Genomic DNA, 19393 nt, shown 5'->3' with positions numbered 1-19393 from the left:
ACACTGCTATTGTACATCCTATCCACAAACTTTGGTGTGACTAAATGTTTTATTTTGAAGGGCCGAACATACAGTTCATATTATCAGGCTTTGAAATGGAAAATATATACTATTGTTATGTGTTTTCATGAGTTAAATATATGAAACAACTCATCCATGATCTGGTAAATTGAGTAAAAAAGACATAGGTAAATAATTGAATAGAACAGTGGGCCTTTGTGTACTCGGCTTACTATACTGAGAAAGGAAGATGTTTGTTATGTATGTTGGAGTTGATAAATATGTTACAATGTGGATAGAAAAAAAAGAGCGGTATATGGAGGTTGGCTGGCAGCAGCGCATCGTGTCTGCTCACCCATATGATTCAAGCCATCACATATTCGCCAACGTTATGTTTATCTGCATCACATGCACCCTGAGTGTCCACTTCCCTCAATTCATTATGCCGCTCCATAACACATTTCATGCCTGGATTCCCTGTGAAAATAGCAGCTGGATCTACTGTACAGCTTCTGCTGAGAGGTGGAATTGCATGGCACTGTGTGAATTGGGGAATTAATCTTCACATTCACTGTACACCAACACCCCTTTGCTAAGCTTTATTTATACCGGGAAGATGGAGCAATTTATTGTGATTTCACACAACAACACCTTCCAATGTAAATATATATGCTACGTGCAAAACATCAACACCCTGAGGGGAGAAATGGAAACATGGTTTCTGTTTTAGAACAACAACCCAAAAAGACAACCCCTTTGGCTTTTTTATACATGTCATACTATTTAACTTAAATCACACGATACGATGCGCTTAACTGTTGTTTTGCATTTCTGGTTTGATGCTAAGCTAACTGCATTTCATTGTTTCTGTACTTGTACTTTATGCAATGACAATAAGTCAAATCTGATCGCTGATCTAATCCAAACTTAACTAGTGCTGTGAACTTCCTTTTTATATCAGAATCAGACTCACAAGTATGCAACATACAAGCAGGAAAAATATGATTAAATTAGCTGTTTATCAATCAATCAATCAATCAATCAATCAATCAATGTTTATTTATATAGCCCAATATCACAAATGTTACATTTGTCTCAGTGGACTTCACAGTTTGTACAGAATATCAGTATGACAATACTTATGGAGACAAATCTGTTTTTTAACAGCGATCAATACTGTGCCTCAACGTGGCTCTGTTGTTGGAGCAACTTTAAAGTGTTACGTAAGGTCTGTCTCGCTCCCAAGTGTATATGTGTGTTAAGTAGTGTGCGTCATCCCTCCGGGGGATAAACTGTCAATTGGATAAGTGGTAGGTTTCAATAGCCGCGTTCACACCGGAGTACTTTTCCCACTTTAGTTCCGATATAGTTCCGAAATGTCGCGTTCACACCAAAAAGAGGCGGAACTAAAATTAGTTAATGAGAACCTTTTTACCCCCTTTTCCGTCCCTGCTAGAGAGCAGGGACTCTCATGTGGCTCTCTTGTGAGAAAAAAGCTATATTTCTGATTGGCTGGGCGGATTGCAAACCACGCCCCGTAAAACTCCAAAGAAGTGTTGTGAAGCCACCATTTTATTAGCATTATTAGCATTAGCATTAGCCCAGCGCAGAAACGCAGAGAGACTAATTTATGGCAACACAAAATAAAACATGGGAGCGGTGGAGATCCCAGCAGCTTCTACTGAAGCCAGTCCCCAACAACCGGAGACTTCCGGCCGGGGATTTTGGGCGGCAGTATACGTCGTGAAGTTGTTTGCGGCCTGCCAGTAAACCCAAAGCAGAAGAAGAAGAAGTGACGTCAGCGGCTTCATTTGCCTAATCCACCCCCAGGGACTTATTCCGGTGTGAACGCGATCTGTACTTAGTTCATCAGAACTAAAGAGTTCTGATGAACTAAGTTCTCATGAACCTTTGTGGGAAAAGTACTGCGGTGTGAATGCGCCTAATAAGGGGTCAAAGGAGAACCATGTATGTTCAGCACCGCACCGAAAGATACAAAACACAGCTCAAATCTTCTATACAGAGTTCAAATGTTAAGGTTTGATATGCGTGATCAAACAGCCATGCAGTACCAATTAAAGTCAGTGGAAATAAAAGACAAAATAAATGGATTGCCCCCTGTCAAGCAAAGCCGTCGTTGTTTACAGCCCACCTGTGGTTTGGCAATATTAATCAGCAGAGTAATCATTCCTTTACCTTCCTGCTTTGAAGTTATAGCTGTCAGTTTATACTTTTTGAACCTCAACTGAAGAAAAACATCTACGAAGAAAAGATGACAAAATAAAACGTTGCTGTTGAAATCAGTCAGATAAACTTTCCCCATACAGATTCAGTTTAGATGACTGTCAACATGCTTTACCTAGGAGTGGGCAATATGAAATAAATTCAAACATGTTTTAAAACCAATTTAAAGACTTGTACACTCTGTCAATGGCTTGTTATTTTTTTTACTTTAATTTGACACATATCTGTATCTCGTTAAGTCCCTGGATGGCCAACATAAGCAGATATAAAATCAATCTTTTATAGAGAAGCAAATCATTCCTGCCTGTGAGTACAGCCAATCAGGATTCATGTGGACACACCCTGTATGACAGTGACCTTGCTTGTAACAGTCGATGGCACGCACATACTATAGGGTGGCTCTCTGTACAGGAAATTACATTGTGTCACACCGTAAGGTGACATATGGGTTAGAGGAGAAAATGAAGGCTTGACCCTGGTGCCTTTGGTGTCACGTTAAATCACATTATCCTTTCTACAGGACACACTGGCTGTCATGGTAGGGCAGCATTACTTTTGTTTCCATACAGTAGGATTATCCTGCATAATATAAAGCAGTGGGAGAGAAAACTTGCTTTTATGTAAGAGTTGCAGCATTGGTGAAAGAGAGTGATATACATCCTTATTTTCAGGGAAGCATAATTTATTTTTAATTAAACAACTATAAATCCTTTCCATCTCCTTTAATCCCTCTCTTTCCGCTTTAAGTTCACATTCCTCACACTCTTTCCATTTCCCTATCTCTTTTAAACACTTTTGCCTAATAATTGCCAAGTATCTTACTGTTCTCCATTGTGATTTATATATATATTACACAATGAAGACACATGCAAAAAGAACCGCATTGCCTCTTACATGACAAAATGAAAATCCTAGTGTATCACTTACTTTAATGAACCACATCATTAAATTACATCTGCAAAACAATTAACGGCATCCTCTTCCTTCTTACGTAAACCAATTTTAATCTCATCTCATTCAGTCTTAATTAATTGCCTTTGTCCATGGTTTATTTAGCTCGAAAAGCCATGGCAGCGCAAAATGAACCCTTACTTGGTTTCATCTTCAACCATGTTTACACATTTTGAACACATCTTGAAGGTTGAGAGATTATACAGAAAAAACTGAACTTTATTTTTAAATAAAAAGGTAAGGACATGAGAGGGGATTCCCCAAATGTGTGTCTCCCTAACTCACCAAGTAGAACAAAAAAACGACTTCAATTTCCCTTAAACTTCACAAATCCCTTCCCATTTGCCGTGTGTCAGTAACAATTAAAGATGCAGCCACCGTCCAGAGAATACAGCTTATTTAATTGAGCCTGGGGGTAAACTAGGATGCTTCCAATAAATGTTTCCTGCCCCAGGATTCAGTGTGAGGCAGTCTCTATTAAACTGAAATGACAACTCTCTCTATATATATATATAACCCACTATTTTAAAAGTGGTTGCTGAAGGAGTCTTATTGACTTTCAGACTTTCTCAGCGTTAGTTTTAGATTAGAGACCATGTCACTCAAAGTCAGTTAAATGGGAGTGGGTGTCAAAAGCCCTCATGTTGGAAAAAATAAATAAAATCTACTCTTACTACTTTTAAGCTTTTAAGCTACAACATGTGGAGTATGACACAGTTGTAGTGAAGCTGAATTAAATACAACAAATTATGTTTGGCTGGAAATTTAATAAAAAAGAAGAAAATATATATTGTGGGAATCCATAATGCATGCTGTGTTAGCACATGGCCATGATCTAAAAGGGAACATGGGAGAGAGAGATGAGGGGTCTGATCTCCTGAACCGTTAATTATGATGCTCTGAGTCACACTGAATAACCCACAAACAAACTCTAATAAAAATAACCTAATCTATAAACCAATTCTCAAATTGATAGCAATATACTCACTTCTACTATGAATATTTACCCTCAAAGTTGGCACATTTCGGAACTTCAAACATTCGCTATATTACACTTATTTCGTTTAAAAATAAATACATGTTAGACACACATAACATCCAACTATCTTTATAATACAGTGTCCATTTTGTAAAATCTGATTTTGTGGTTGGGGAATGAAGTTAAGACTATACTTAGATCCTCTTGCTTTACTTGTGTAACACTACCATTGCATTAAATTTCTGAAATCCAATCTGTTCCTCTCCGCCTGTGGACTAAGTTAAGGGGCAGCACAGACGTTCTTTTATGGGACATAAAGCCCCGAGTTGGTGGCTACTATCTTGAAGCATGGCTGTCACTGTAAGCTGCCACAGAGGGAAGGGAGAAATTGAATTGGCCTTCCCATTAATGTGCCATGTCACTGAGCATCAGGGCTCAGGATGTGACAAGTCCTATCTGTGTGTGTGTGTGTGTGTGTGTGTGTGTGTGTGTGTGTGTGTGTGTGTGTGTGTGTGCGCGTGCGTGCGTGCGTGCGTGCGTGCGTGCGTGCGTGCGTGCGTGCGTGCGTGCGTGTGTGTGTGTGATCAAAGATCTTTGAATGAGTGATGAATATGTAATTATTTAAAATTTGAGGGATATTTCTGGTTGAAACAAAGTTTCAGTAAGTCAGAAGAGGGAGAGGAAAGCCTATAACTCCCTCAATACCATTGGATATTCTCACTCTGAAACTACCTCATTGACTATGGAGAGAGTGGCCACCCAGAATAGATTCTTAACTCAAGGTGCACTAACTATTTCTGGAGCTTCCAACCATATCTGACAATGAGATGTGGTTGAAAACTCAAGAAAAAGCAAGGTGGTGAACCATGAATGTAATTAGATATTTGATAAGTGTCCAAGATCCAGGTAGCCCAAGCCAGGCATTAGGGGTCATCCAGGTTATAAAGTGATCAGCTCCTAAGGTCACTGTTTTACTGTATGTGTCACTGCCAAGTGTTCATCACCCGAGGCCCCGGGGGTCACATCTCACTCCTCTCACTATAACTCGAACATGCCGCTCTATGGCTCCTGAAGGGGAGGAAGTGATGGGGAGGAGGAGCAGGAGATCAGTTACATAATAGCTAATGCCCTCTGTCCGTGTCCAGTGCCGGTGGCAGATGGTGTATTGCCCAATAGTCAAGGGTGAATGGGAGCAGGGGAGGGGGGGGGGGGGGGGGGGGGGGGGGGGATGTAGGAGGATTGGTGTGGAGAAACACCGGATGAAGGCAGCAGCAGTCACCTCAACGTGAAGGAGGGGAAGGACAAGAGAAAACTGAGCTGCTGTCACCACCTCACTGTAGTAATACTGTTTGTGGAGAAACACGTCTACAACTTCATGTCAGTCAATGTGACCTCTCCTTAACTCCAGCCAGGTCATGTTTAAAAAAATAATAATTGAAAGAACGAAGATGCCAAACCATGGTATTTGTAACCATGTATAGAGTTTAGAGAGACTTGGTAATTTTAAAAAGAAACAGAAATTATGATGTGATTTGTTTTAAAAAAATACAAAAACATATAGCTAAAGTAATAATCAAATAATTACATAATCTGAATGCAGTGAATACAGCATTACATAGTTCCTGTTATATTGAGCAAAAAGTGATGATTACAAATTAAACAATTAGCCATAAGTAATGGACCAATTCATTTAGAAGTCTTGCTAAAAGAAAGGGATCAAGGGAAGATTATTAGTTAAAAGTAATAAATAAACAAATTAATTAGCTAAAAGGAAGTAAATTAAAGCCAGTGATAATTAGAAAATAATTCGCTTAAAATAAGGAATTAAAAGTAAAATAGTGAAACGTCATGATTAAACGAATGAAATATATATCTTAAATAGTGAGCAAAAAGTATCAGATGCATCTGAAAAAGATAGCCATAAGCAATAGATAATCAAATTGAACAAAGAGCTAAAAGAGAAAATGTGAAAGGATTTCCTAAAAGTAATGGATAAACAGATACAATAATTAGCTTCATCTCACAAAAGTAAATAACTATTTGTTTAATGGATAATGGACAAACAAATGTATATAATTACCTTAAGGGAATGGATAAGCAGGTCAAATAATTTGCAATAAGTAATGGATTAACAACTGAAACACTAAATGGTTGAAGGGGCGGGTCTCTTTCAGTCCTATAAATTAAACACTGTAGTCGTTCTCATTAACATCCCCCTCTTATCTCCAGCTCTGTGTGTCTCTATTTATGTTTCTATTTCTAGAGCTGCTATACACGCCAGTGACCAAACACCATAATCCATTCTGATAAGGCAGAAACACACCAGCATGCTTTGTCTAACTCAGTAAATAATCCACACCTCTAATACAGGACAGGACGCTTAGTGCTGGAGATATTATGACATTCTGTCTCAACGCCGAGCATGACGCCAACTGTTTACTCTGTGTTATGTGAATACAAGTTGCTATGATTTGCATTATCTTAACAAAGAATCTATCTTGTTGGAGAGGCTAGTTTCAGCCCATAACTCTGTCTCCAGTCTGTCATCTGATGGCGCTGCTTATTGCAGAGCAGCATGGTTCACATCATTGGGTAATGATGAACAAACAGTCATGGGGGACGTCAGAGGGATGTTATGTTGGATGAGTTTTCCTAGTGTAGCCTAGCAGGGTGAAGCCACTCTGATCATTATTTCTCTGCTGTGCATCATGGAAGAAGAGCAGAATGAGACTGATGGCTGCAGACGTAACACCGCTGACAGAGTACAGATACACATAACTGACTTAAAACAGAGACTGCACTGAGGCTCAGCAGCTTATTTACCCTTTAACTCTATTTGCAGTCGAGGTCAATCAGAGTTATAGCATTAATGTCAAGTCCATTTAGAAACCAATTACAGTATCATTTTAAAACTTTTTAAAGTTCATCCAACCAAGTTACGGGCCACATTTGGTGAAGACTGCATGGCATTTGTAGGACTAATGTTTTTGTCTAGCCTGGACAAAAAAAGAAGAAGAAAACAAGAAGTATTCCTTTAGGACTTATTGTCATGAGTTTTGAAGCAAACATATTTTATGAATATCCGCCCAGAAGTCCTTTTGAATCAATATGTTTGCCAGACACTAATCACTTCTTGTCTTGATGTAAAACCTTGATATAACTCTCATGTAACTGTTGAAAACATATTAAAACATTCAGAAAAGGAAAGCTTGAAGACAAGAAAAAAGACAAGATAATGAAGGAGGAATCACAATGGAGATATCAAAATGGAAAACAGGATCAAAAGAGGAACATGAAATTAGACTTTTATAAGTTGCACAGGGAAACAAAACACGGTTAAACTTGTCAAGATCAGAAGGCAATTACATAACGAAAGTCTTTGAGAGTGGATCTTCAGAAGTGGGTTTGAAAGATGTTTTTTTGATAAGGGGACGCTGAGGCCACTGACTTAAAAAGCACTATCATTGTCTGAGTGTGTCAGTTTTAAAAACTACTCAGCATGTCAAGGGAGACAAGGATTGCAGTAACAAGGTAAGTTTCTAAAAGCATTATAAAATATATTTAAAGTGCACCTTAAATTGTTCCTGGTCTGAAAGGTCGAAATAAAAACTAGTTGTTAGCACAGGAAAGTATACAGATTATCCAGATTAAGGGGGAGCTGTTTATGAAAAAGACATGTTTCTGTTGAGTTTTGTAATGCAATTTATTGCAACTGTAATCGCCATAAACACAATGTCTTTTGAGTAGACCAAACCTTTGTCTTTGAAAAACATCACTGAGGTGAAACTGAGGTCACACAGCGGTGACATGTTATGTGTTTCAACCGTATAGAGTTGCTGCTCCATTTATAATGTATCCATTCCTCGCTGCAGTAGCAACGCTCATTAATCTGACACATACGGTAGCTTCATAACTTCTTAAACACCACCGCCCCTCCTACAGGACTGCTGTTCCACTATAAACTCCACATCATCAAGGATGCTCAATGTAATCATGACTTAGAAAGTAAAGAAAGATGATTACCTCTTCAACGTGATCGAGCTTAAGTAATATGATACAGCTACACATTGAGGGTGAAACAGCATATGACTCAATAAGAGAGACGTAAACCTGATCACCCTTCGTTCTAAACATTGGCCAGAGACTTCGACTGAACAACAAAGCTCCACCAATCACTCGGAGGTTTGTGAGTGTTTATGAGTGATAGCAGAAGACACCTCAACATCATGCAGGATCTGAGGAAGCTAACAAGAAGCAGAAGACCACTGACACCATGGCCTTATGCAGCAGGAGCGTTCCCCCCCCCCCCCCCCCCCCTCGCTGGCCTGAAGACCCCCAAAGCTTTGATCCACCATCTTGTAGAGATACATGTCAGACAGGCTGAAGAAAACGAGCTGCTGCTGAATATCAAACTGGTAGAACAGATGCGTTTCCTATCAAAGTTGGTTGGGATCAAATGAGCAAACCCTCTCTGTTTATATCAAATGTGATCAACTTAATCACATCCTTGTACAGGACACACACTGTATTTTAAATCTCCTTATTGAGCCTCTTTATGGCTTCTTGCCATGATCTGGATTGGAGGACCACCTGGGTAATAGTGATGGGAATACAAATGTTTTTAAGGGGGCGGGGTTAATAGGTTTATCTGCAAAATAATCACCAGGATAATAATTGACTGTATTGCCAGAAATCTACTTTTACTCACAGAAAAATGTACAACTTGCTACATCTCTCAGCCAGCCAAACTACTACTCAAGCAGCATGCGTTACAGTATGCCATCATCTATGGAACATTTGCATTCAGGAAAGCAAGTTCCTGTAAAGGCGAGTGGATTTATGGCAGGCAGTGAACCAACGATAAAAAGAACGGCTCTCACCAAATACGACTCGGTTCCATTCGCTCGTACCAAAGAGCCGTTCAAAAGAATCAAATCGTTTGCGATGGTAACATCACTACTGGGTAATTCTGTAGTTTACCCCTGATTCATTTCAACATTGATTTATGAATAGACCATGGAAAATACATCCCTCATTTTTCCAGTTTTCTTTTTCTCCATAACCCTAGCAAATGTACTTGCTTCAAAAAGTTGGTTCATGTGGTTCATGTGGCAAAAACATTTCATTTTTTTGATGTATTTTTCTGAGACTTCTGACACCACCTCAATACAGCTGTGGTGCTCCAAACTATCAAAAGGAACATCTCTTTCCAAATAAAGTTTCCCAGTAACCCCCGATAATCCACAGACACACAGCCCAGGTTTCATAAGGATTATTTCTCCGGTGGAAGGTTTTCTACAACACAGCCCAGTGTGTGGATTTATCAGTACATGATTTCTGAAAAGTGGTGTCGCTGCTGGATTTCTAAAAAATATTTTAAGAAGTAGGCTACACTCATTTTCCCTCTTCAGATGTTGAATATGATAATGAAAATCTCACTCTTATGTATGTCTTTCAAATACATACTAAGATTGGTACAGAACAGATGATGTTCTGCATCAAGACCTGAAGCAGAGGGAAACAGCTGGCCTGGACGAACTTCTTAATGCATGTATTCACTATCTATACATAATACATTAGTGGTATTGATCTTCTCATAACTGACCAGAAAAGGGAAATTCAGAAATTGTTGATCTATTCTTTTAAAGGTGGGGTAGGTAAGTTTGAGAAACCGGCTCGAAATATACTTTTTGTTATATTCCATGGAATGCTCTTAACATCCCGATAACAATGTGATTTGACAAAAGATCAATAAAAAAATGGTCATCTGTGGAAGCCGTAGTACTGTAAAAAGCACGACCAATCATCTGAGCCGGCCCGGCTAAAATAACTGGATGGCCTACCTGCCTGTCAGCCTTCCATCTGTGCACAAACTTACCTCGTGCCCTCATTGGTCATGTGCGCATTCCTGTGTGTTGGAGGAGGGGCTCTGTAAGGAAGTGGCAGATTTTTTCAAATTTTTGAACTTTTTTTCTTTTTTTCTAGCGCACTCGAGCTGGTTTCTCCAAAATTACTTACCCCACCTTTAAATGAAAATGGAATGCTTTGAACACAAAGTTCATTTAACCACTTAAATCTCAATATGGAAATCTCAAAACCTGGACATAGTTGTGTAAAACTACACAGCTATCTGCATGTCTGCAAAGGGTTGTTGATTTTCTTGTTTGAACTCACACCTTATCTGTCCCACACTATATACATTAGCTGTAAGCCATCCAGTAAAATCAAGCAGTAAACATCCAGTAAAAGAAAAAAATACGATTATTACCTTTTCCTGGTATTGGCGTCTGGAGGAGTCCAGAGACTGGATCAGTGCGGTTGCGTGGCCGATGAACATGGCGTAGCAGGTGGCTCCCACGATCATACTGAGCATGGTCAGCCAGATGTCGGACATGCTCTCCGGGGCTTGTCTTCCATATCCAATACACAGCATGTGGCTCATGGCCTTAAAGAGGGCGAAGGAGTAGAGCTCGGTCCAAGTGTCATTCTGTGTGGAGAGAGGGAAAGATTGCAAGCAGGTAAGATTGTGAAACTGTTCTCCGAGAATAGTTTCACACTTTTATATTGTTACGGTCATGATACAATGAGTTTGACCTTTAAAACAGGTTAGCATAAGTGATGACTTAATAAAAGAAAAAAGGTATAAAGACTAAGGTGTTCGTGGTGAAGTGTTTGGCTCTGTGTCTGGGGATGTTTCAGGTTTGGAAGAGAGCGTTATCATTATTACTGAGCAGCCTCGCCTCGTCTCGGCCAGAGCAGAAGGAGAAGGGGAAAAGTGAGAGTTAATGAGGAGCTTGTACATCTGCCTGCTTCAGTCTGCCTTTGATTGGCGCTCACACAGTCAGTCAGCTCTAATTCTCCAGTGTTAGATTCATTAAAAAGTCCTCCATAGGCACCACTGCGCCTCAAACCCTCTTCTCAAACAGCTGGGGTGTCTTCAGTCACTGATTGACTTCTTGTATTTGTATCTGATTTGGGTTTTTCCAGGGGCATTTGCATTTCATTTGAGATTCAAATTCAGGTTGTTTTGGAGGAGGTCAAACGGGACGTACAGGGAAGAGGCGCCGTCAAATGAAAATGTGTGTTTGGCAAGGTGATTCCAGGAACAGGAAGGAAAGATGATGAGATTTTAAAGGCACTTGGCCTTAGGCAGGAGGGCAACCAGAAACTCTGTGAGTGTGACTCTAAGCTTCCTATCGGTTTGAGCTGGCAGCTGGATCAGAGGTTTAGATTTATAAGGAGATAAAACTGGGCATTATAATCTTTGATAAAAGACAGAAAAAGCCGCGACAAGCCTTTAAGATTGTAAGCATCATCAATACATATCTAGCTTTGTGGTTATTTCCAAACTGACCTTGTTACTGCAATCCTTGTCTCCCTGTCATCCTTAAGGCTTAAGCCCAGTATAATAAGCAAAACTCTAATATAACACCCCAGCTTCAGTCTGTTTCTCATCCCCACTGCCCCCCACTGAGACCCGGAGCTGAATCCCTCCAGTCAGCCATCAGAATGCTTGGAACTTTACTGGTGGATAAACAGCATGTGAGGACCCGGGGCAAAGAAATAAACACCTTCTAACACATGGCTGCATCTGTCTCTCGGTCCTACTCTCTTACAGGCACACACACAAATTAAGATAGAGTGATTCAGTGGAGAGAGATTCAGAAAATATTGTCTTAAGCGTCACTGGGGTTCGTCCTAAATGTAAAATCTTCTGTACAAAGTAAAACAAGATAACAAGAATACTAGAAACAATTTAAATAGAGATCCTTCTGAGTTAAAAATCAAGGAATAGCTCTTAGCTTGTCTATGGCCATTTCTCAATGTCGAGTAAACCTGCTGCTGAACCACAATTTCAAGTATACTACGTCATTGAGTGGCGCCTAAGGACTGTTTAAATGAATGTTAAATGCCCAGCATTCGGCGCCACTCGATGACGTAGTATACTTGAAATAGTGGCTCTGCAGCAGGTATACTCAACATTGAGAAACGGCCTATGTGTCATCCATACTTATGCTGTGACATGATGGAATGGAAACATGCAAACTGGAAAACTGCAAGTGGAACTTTCATTATCCATTTTAAAAGATGAGATGCAGCGGCACACACGGTGCCATCTAGAACGCCCCAGCATTAGCTAGGTACAGATAAAGGGTGAATCAATACAACTCATCAATGACAAGAGGGTGGATTACTCATGCCTGCAGTGTGGCCGTGCGACCGGGGATACATTTGCTCCACTCTCCTGTGTTCCTAGAAATGTTGTTGTTGATCCCAAGGCCTAGTGAGCAGATCAGTGTTTCTGCACTAATTTCCATACAAATACACAGTGTCACCTTGACCTGAAAGAGACAGAATTGATACTGGATGATGCATACAAACTATGTGAATGTTTACATGTACTTTAGTTAGGTTTAGTTGATGTATTCTTTAATTGTTTAACATTAAGGGAAATGTGCTTATTGCATTCTTGCCGAGAGTCAAATAAAAAGATCGATATCTGTGGTGTTAGCTTAGCTCAGCATAAAGACCGGTAATGGAGAAACAGCTAGCCTGGTTCCAGCTATCCACAGCTGACAACTTCTATCCAACAGCCCCTCTAAAGCTCATATCCTGTTTGTTTATCCTCTGTTTGTGCATGCAAAAAGTTGTATTTAATGAGATTTTGTACTTCTTGACAGGGCGCTGTAACTTTTGGGATACTTTGCTCTTGTTGCCTGGCAGCTACCTTGGCAACCAGCTTAGCGATGGAGACAAAACACGACCAGCTGTAACTGGTCATGGTGTGTTTAGGTTTGAGATAATTGCTGATGAAAACTGACAATGTGCACAGCCATCTCTTACTAGTGGAAATGACAGCCTTCATAGTTAGTAACACTATAAAGAAACTCTACAGGGAGACCACCCTGTGTGAAGGGGAGGAAAAAAGAGGAAACAAATGAAATTAGCTCTGGTGTTCATTTTTATCTGCCACCGGTCTTCACTGAGCAGCTAATTGTACATAATACATTTAAGGATGAGGGAGTGCATGTGTGTGTGTGTGTGTGTGTGTGTGTGTGTGTGTGTGTGTGTGTGTGTGTGTGTGTGTGTGTGTGTGTGTGTGTGTGTGTGTGTGTGTGTGTGTGTGTGTGTTTTGCAGAGCACCTCTTTGCAGGGTGCAGTTTGGTCTGCTTGAAAGGACTGACATTTGACAATATTGACATTGAAATTTGAATATGTAAATTGCCGTAAAATACCTTGTTAGCCTTGTTAAGATTAATTATTTAGAACCAGTGGGTTTGTATACAATATTTAAAACCAAGGGAGTAAAAAATGTTGTAGGATGGTTTGGTGTCTGCATCATCACCGTTTTGATGAGAAATGCTGACAAGTACTCTGATAAAAATCTTTATTTTTCTAAGTCTGATTTATTATGATGGCCGACCCGAGCTAATTTACTATTTCTAAATGTGTTTGTATATTTCTTCGTCTATATCAGGCCTTTCAATATATAAAAAACTGAAAGCTGTTCTGCCGTTTTTGAAGAAACCATATTTTGCCTTGTAGAGCAGGTGTGCAGAGGGAAACAAAGCATAGGTGCACAATGGTTACTATTACAATGAGTTAATCATTTGCAGAAGAGGAGCAGGTTCAGCCTGGCCTCTGAGGGACCCTTCTCTGTAGGCCATATCCTCTGAATTCAGACACAGCTGGAGTTTCCTGACTGCAGTTGCTTTTCAATCAGGAGCATCCAGAGAATCTGTCAGGTTGATGATGCAAGCCGAGGCCAAAGGACGCAAGCCTAAAGCATCTGTGCTCATCTCATGACAGTGAAAGAGACATGGTAGTTGTTGTAGTTATGATAATTAGAAAAGGGGGAGACGGTAGGTTACAATTCAAAGAAAACCTCTAGGGTGCTCTGAACTTGTGTCTATAACACTGAATATCACTTCTTGGCTCAATATGACAAAAACGACAGTCCTTCTTGAAATGGGGTTTCACAGACACTCAGATTAGTTATACCCTCTTCAATAAAGTCAACATTGACCAAACTTCCCTCAATTTTACTTTTATTTAAAAATGGATTATATCTAAACAAATACACATGAATACTTTACCAGTTTCAAGTCTCCTGAACTTTATAAATTAAGGATCCAATCCATTTCTATATGCCACTCACGTCTATTACCTTATTATGTTCCAAATCTTGTCATTATGGATGTTCTTTCACACTGATCTGTTACATGTACCAAATTCATTCTGAAACTCAACTCAACTCACACACACCCTCCTTCACACACAGATCTCAAATGAGACGTATGCTTGTGTGTGCTGACAGGCCTGCCCGACAGTTAGATCACTTCATTTATTGAGAGAATGGGGGGGTATCCTTATTAACTCTGACAGCAGGATGTTTTCATGAAGTGCCTATTTGTGGATCATGATGTGCGTACAGTACAGTGCACATCCATAGATAATAGCTAATTGGCATACTAATGAAATTCTAGCAACTCTTCCTCTTCTGGAAAATGTCTCTCAGCTGCCCTTATATGGAAGACAGTAACAGAGCTCAGATTGAAACAGGAGAAACAGAGAGGCTTTATTTTAATTCCGCTGATCCAGCAGCCAATCAGAGTGAGGCATATGGCCGACCTACCCGTGATTCACGTAACAGAGATCAACTTAAATGAAAGGCCAGTATGATGCGGTACCTGATCACTTCACTGCAGGAGAGTAATTATCAGGCTTATATTATATAAACAACAAATTGCACATCTTCTATGAGTCGCAGATTTTGTTATTGACTGTTTTGAGGTAGAGCCTAATGCATTACGGGAGGGAAAGGGTTTGGGAGGAGGCTATTTTGATTATCATATCAAATACACAAAGGCAGACCGATGATTAACACTCCTGTTGTGTTCGGGTCAAATCTGACCGATTTACTACTTCCATCAATCATAACTTTTTTGTTTTACATTCGTTTGCATTAAGGCTTCATGATATCCTTCACAGTAGACATTTGAACATATAAAATTGCTGATCACCACTTTCATTGCATTTTGGATGATTTAGTCAACTTTGTAACAACCATGGTGTTCCCGGTCAAAAATGACCGCCATAAAGAAAAGGAATTAGTAACCATCCGGATCAGATAAAATGTACACACATACACTAGATGTGTTTTCCCCCCTTATGTGCCCATCCCCCCATGTGAATCACACCTGGCACAGACAAACACACACAGAACAATTTGATACATTTCCCGCTCTTATGTGCCCATCCCCCCATGTGAATCCCACCTGGCACACGCAATACATGTTCAGTGTCTATTCATTGTATATTTACTGCAGTTTTTCATGCATATCAGTAGTCTGATACAATATTTACAGTTTGAAAGGGTGTTAAATGAAATGTGGTGATGATTAACGGTTTTTGTGTTAATGTAATAGCAGTTAAAACCGAACTGGTCAAATTTGACGGCGAACACCATTTAAGGGGGGGCAAACAAACACCACAGGAGGGTTAAAAGAGGGTATGAAAGGCAAATGAAAGTGCAAATGAAAGTGCCCTCTGAGCGAGTGAATGACCCTAAGATAGCTTAAGTGCATGGAGGATGCAAAAAGAAAGGTAGAGTGTTGCGGACAGCCTGGGTGAGTATCATTTAACGCTGCGTCACTCCTTTGCAGCCGCTCTGAAGAGGATCTCTGACCTTGATTACCCTGAGATGGAGAGCAGCACCCAGGGGTGCTCTCTGGCATCGTGGCATCTCCCTTGGACAATTGCACACAAGCGTAAAGAAGCACATCACTCTGAGGCTTCAAAGACAAGACTGAAGTAAGCACGGCGAGGGGAAAGGAAGAGAGGCGAGGAGAGACGTCGGCTTGAAACAAATATATTTTTCAATGCATTAAACCCTTTGGGGATAATTACATTAAAAAATGTTGTCAAGCAATATCAAAAAGGCCTGTTCCTAGAGAATGGAAAACATGGGCAGCAACACCAAATGTAGCTTCAAATTGGCTATTAACACGTCTATATTTGCAAATGTGAGATGAAGAAACGGGGTGATGTCGGGGGGGCAGGCATGTCTGAACACTGTGCAGAATACATCTGGAGCCTAGTGACATCCAATATGTGGTTACTTAGCGAAAAGCAACGACATGACTAATTTACTGCATTTTGGTGAGAACTGACATACAGAGTTGGCACACAGCAGTGGCTCTGTGGCCCCTATAGAAATAGAAGAGACGCATATATGGTGTGTCTGTAGAGGGTGAGAGTGGGAAAAGAAGATGGATCCAGAAATGAAACCAGTGATTGAATGAGAAAGAGTCAACAGTGATGTCCCCCAGGGTCAATGGGTGTGAGATCCATCTGTTCCTGAATATCTCACACCAGGACACACACACACACACACACACACACACACACACACACACACACACACACACACACACACACACACACACACACACACACACACACACACACACACACACACACACACACACACACACACACACACACACACACACACACACACACACACACACACACACACACACACACACACACACACACAATAACACGTGACAGTAAAAAGTGTTTTCAGAGGACTATTTAAAGGCTGAATGTCACTAATGTGCCAAAATTAGGTGACAAATGTGAGAGGAAGGAATCATCCAGTCTACTGAACTTACTTAGACTTCAAAACTGGGACAACATAGGTTTGATATAAAACACTCTCACAATAAATGCATTAATTTGACTTATCTGCATATTGTGAAAAGTGGAAATTGATACCTGATTTATTTATTTTTTACACCTGGTGTCACATTTTGATCAAAATGTATTCTCGATTTTGAATTCAAAATCAATTCGGTACATTACGCAACAACAATAGTCTTCAGTATTTCTCAAGAATATTCTTGTACACAAAATAACAGGGTAAAACTGTTGCAACAAATCAAACAACGATGTGTTGCACAACCTATGCTTGGTGTGTGGTTTTACTGTTAGTCTTTATCAATATCTGGGCTATTTTGAAGAAAGAAATATACTTTTTTTAAGAATTGACTTTTAAATTAATTCAGAATCTTAGATGATGTATATACCCATTTTGTGTGAATAGATATTTATATCCCACAAATAAAATACACCATATCATTTAACATACATGGATCATCATGACAAATACAAAATGGTACAAATCTGAATTTGAGTGGTGGGTATCTCTAGTTGTCCTAACTAACAGGCCTGACACTGGGATTATAGGCAACATGTGTAATGTGTATATTTGTGTGTAATACAGTGTAAAAACCAAAATCAGTGTGACAGATGCGAGTATTGAGCAACAGGGAGAACTATAGGTTACTTACGTAACCCCAGTTCTCAGAGTAACATGAAGTGAGATGTCTCACTATGGGATGCGCCTCAACGCGTATGCAAACAGAAGCATCAATCTCATTACGCCAATCCTGATTGGCTGGTGATCTTGACGTCTACGTCAGGGAATCCACCCACCCTTCAAGTAGCTTGCGCTACGTCGCAGCGTCATTCAAAAATAAGCACCTCTTCTCGCTTCGCCTTAGCAAGAAGGGCCGTCAGGTGAGACATCTCACTTCATGTTACTCTGAGAACTGGGGTTACGTAAGTAACCTATAGTTCTCATTCATAACACTCCGTTCGATGTCTCACTATGGGATATTGAAACTCCCGTATTGCTAGACATGCTTATCTTGAAATCAACAAAACAACCAGAACTTAACAGGTAGAACCCTGTCTCAACACGGGGCCCAGCACTTCGCGGGCCACACTTGGAGCAGAGACATCTAGCCTGTAAAAGCGGACAAAAGTGAGCGGTGAGGACCAGCTCGCTGCTGCACAAATGTCTTGGATGGAAACACCCTTGAACAAAGCCCAGGATGTAGCCAGTCCACGAGTAGAATGAGCACGCAGGCCCGTTGGTGCCTGCAAACCCTGACTCGTATAAGCCAGCGCAATCGCTTCCACAATCCAGTGGGAGAGCCATTGCCTGGTAACGGGCTTATGAGGTTTAGCCCAGGATACGAAGAGTTGGTCATTGCATCGAAACTCTTTTGACCTGTCCATATAGGTGAGTAAAGCACGAACTGGACACAGCAAATTCGGCCGCTGTTCCTCAGAGGAACACAGTGGCAGAGGAAATGCCTCAATGTCAATGGGGGTACATGAGCCAACCACCTTAGGTACAAAGGCAGGGTTGAGCTTCAGCAACACTTTCGTTTGCCCCGGGGAAAACTGAGTGCATGAAGGATGCCCAGAGAGCGCATGAATGTCACTGACTTGCTTGGCAGATACCAGAGCCAGTAACAACACTGTCTTCAGTGACAGGTGTTTCATTTCAGCTTCTTCCAGGGGTTCAAATGGAGGTCGAGTGAGCCCATCTAAAACCACTGCCAAGTCCCATAAGGGCACCAGTGACCTGGAAACAGGGAAGAGCCTGCGAGCCCCTTTCATAAAACGGCAGACCAAGGGATGGTGGCTAGCCGTCTTTCCCTCAAAGCCCACATGGCATGCAGCAATAGCAGCCAGGTACACTTTGATCGTAGAGAAAGCTCTATGTTTCTCAATCAGGTCCTGTAGAAATGATAGAATCACCCCGACAGGACATTGAAAAGAGATGTGTCCCTTTTGAAGGCACCACTCCTCAAACACCCTCCACTTACAGTCATAGAGGGACCTGGTGGAGGAAGCCCTTGCACTCTGAATAGTGTTTATCACCTTCCGAAGGAGCCCCACTGTATTCAGGTTATACCACTCACTTTAAATCGCGCATTGAAAAGAACAGCTGACATTGAGCGTTTTCTTTTGATGCAAACAGATCCACCGCGGCCCGGCCGTAACGCACCCACAGCTGACTCACAATTATTGGATGTAGAGTCCAGTCTGCATATAGTGGTGCACCTCTGGACAGCAGATCTGCCCCGAGGTTCATCACTCCTGGTACGTGCGTCGCTCTCAGAGAGAGGAGACGTCCGCAGCTCCATAAGATCAGTTTGCGTGCCAGCATGTGTAACCGGAGAGAACGCAAACCCCCTTGGCGGTTTATATACGATATTGTGGTCGTGTTGTCTGTCCTCACGAGGACATGATGTCCTCTGAGAAAAGGCAGAAAGTGTTTCAGGGTGAGAAACACCGCTAAAAGCTCCAGATAATTTATGTGTGACCGTTGGAGGTCTCTGCTCCAGAGACCCCTCA

General features: G+C 40.9%; 1 protein-coding gene across 1 annotated transcript in view; it reads right to left on the bottom strand.

Annotated features, from left to right (window-relative positions):
• The window catches only part of hcn2b (hyperpolarization activated cyclic nucleotide-gated potassium channel 2b), a 49404-nt gene that overhangs the window by 17026 nt on the left and 12985 nt on the right, over nucleotides 1-19393 (bottom strand). The window contains exon 4 of the mRNA XM_079647321.1: nucleotides 10443-10661. Coding sequence (XP_079503447.1) covers nucleotides 10443-10661 — 219 coding nt within the window. The remainder of the gene's footprint in view (nucleotides 1-10442; nucleotides 10662-19393) is intronic.

This window comes from Notothenia rossii (assembly GCF_949606895.1).
Source record: "Notothenia rossii genome assembly, chromosome: 1".
Classification (NCBI taxonomy): Eukaryota; Metazoa; Chordata; class Actinopteri; order Perciformes; family Nototheniidae; genus Notothenia; species Notothenia rossii.
This window is presented reverse-complemented; position numbering and strand designations above follow the sequence as displayed.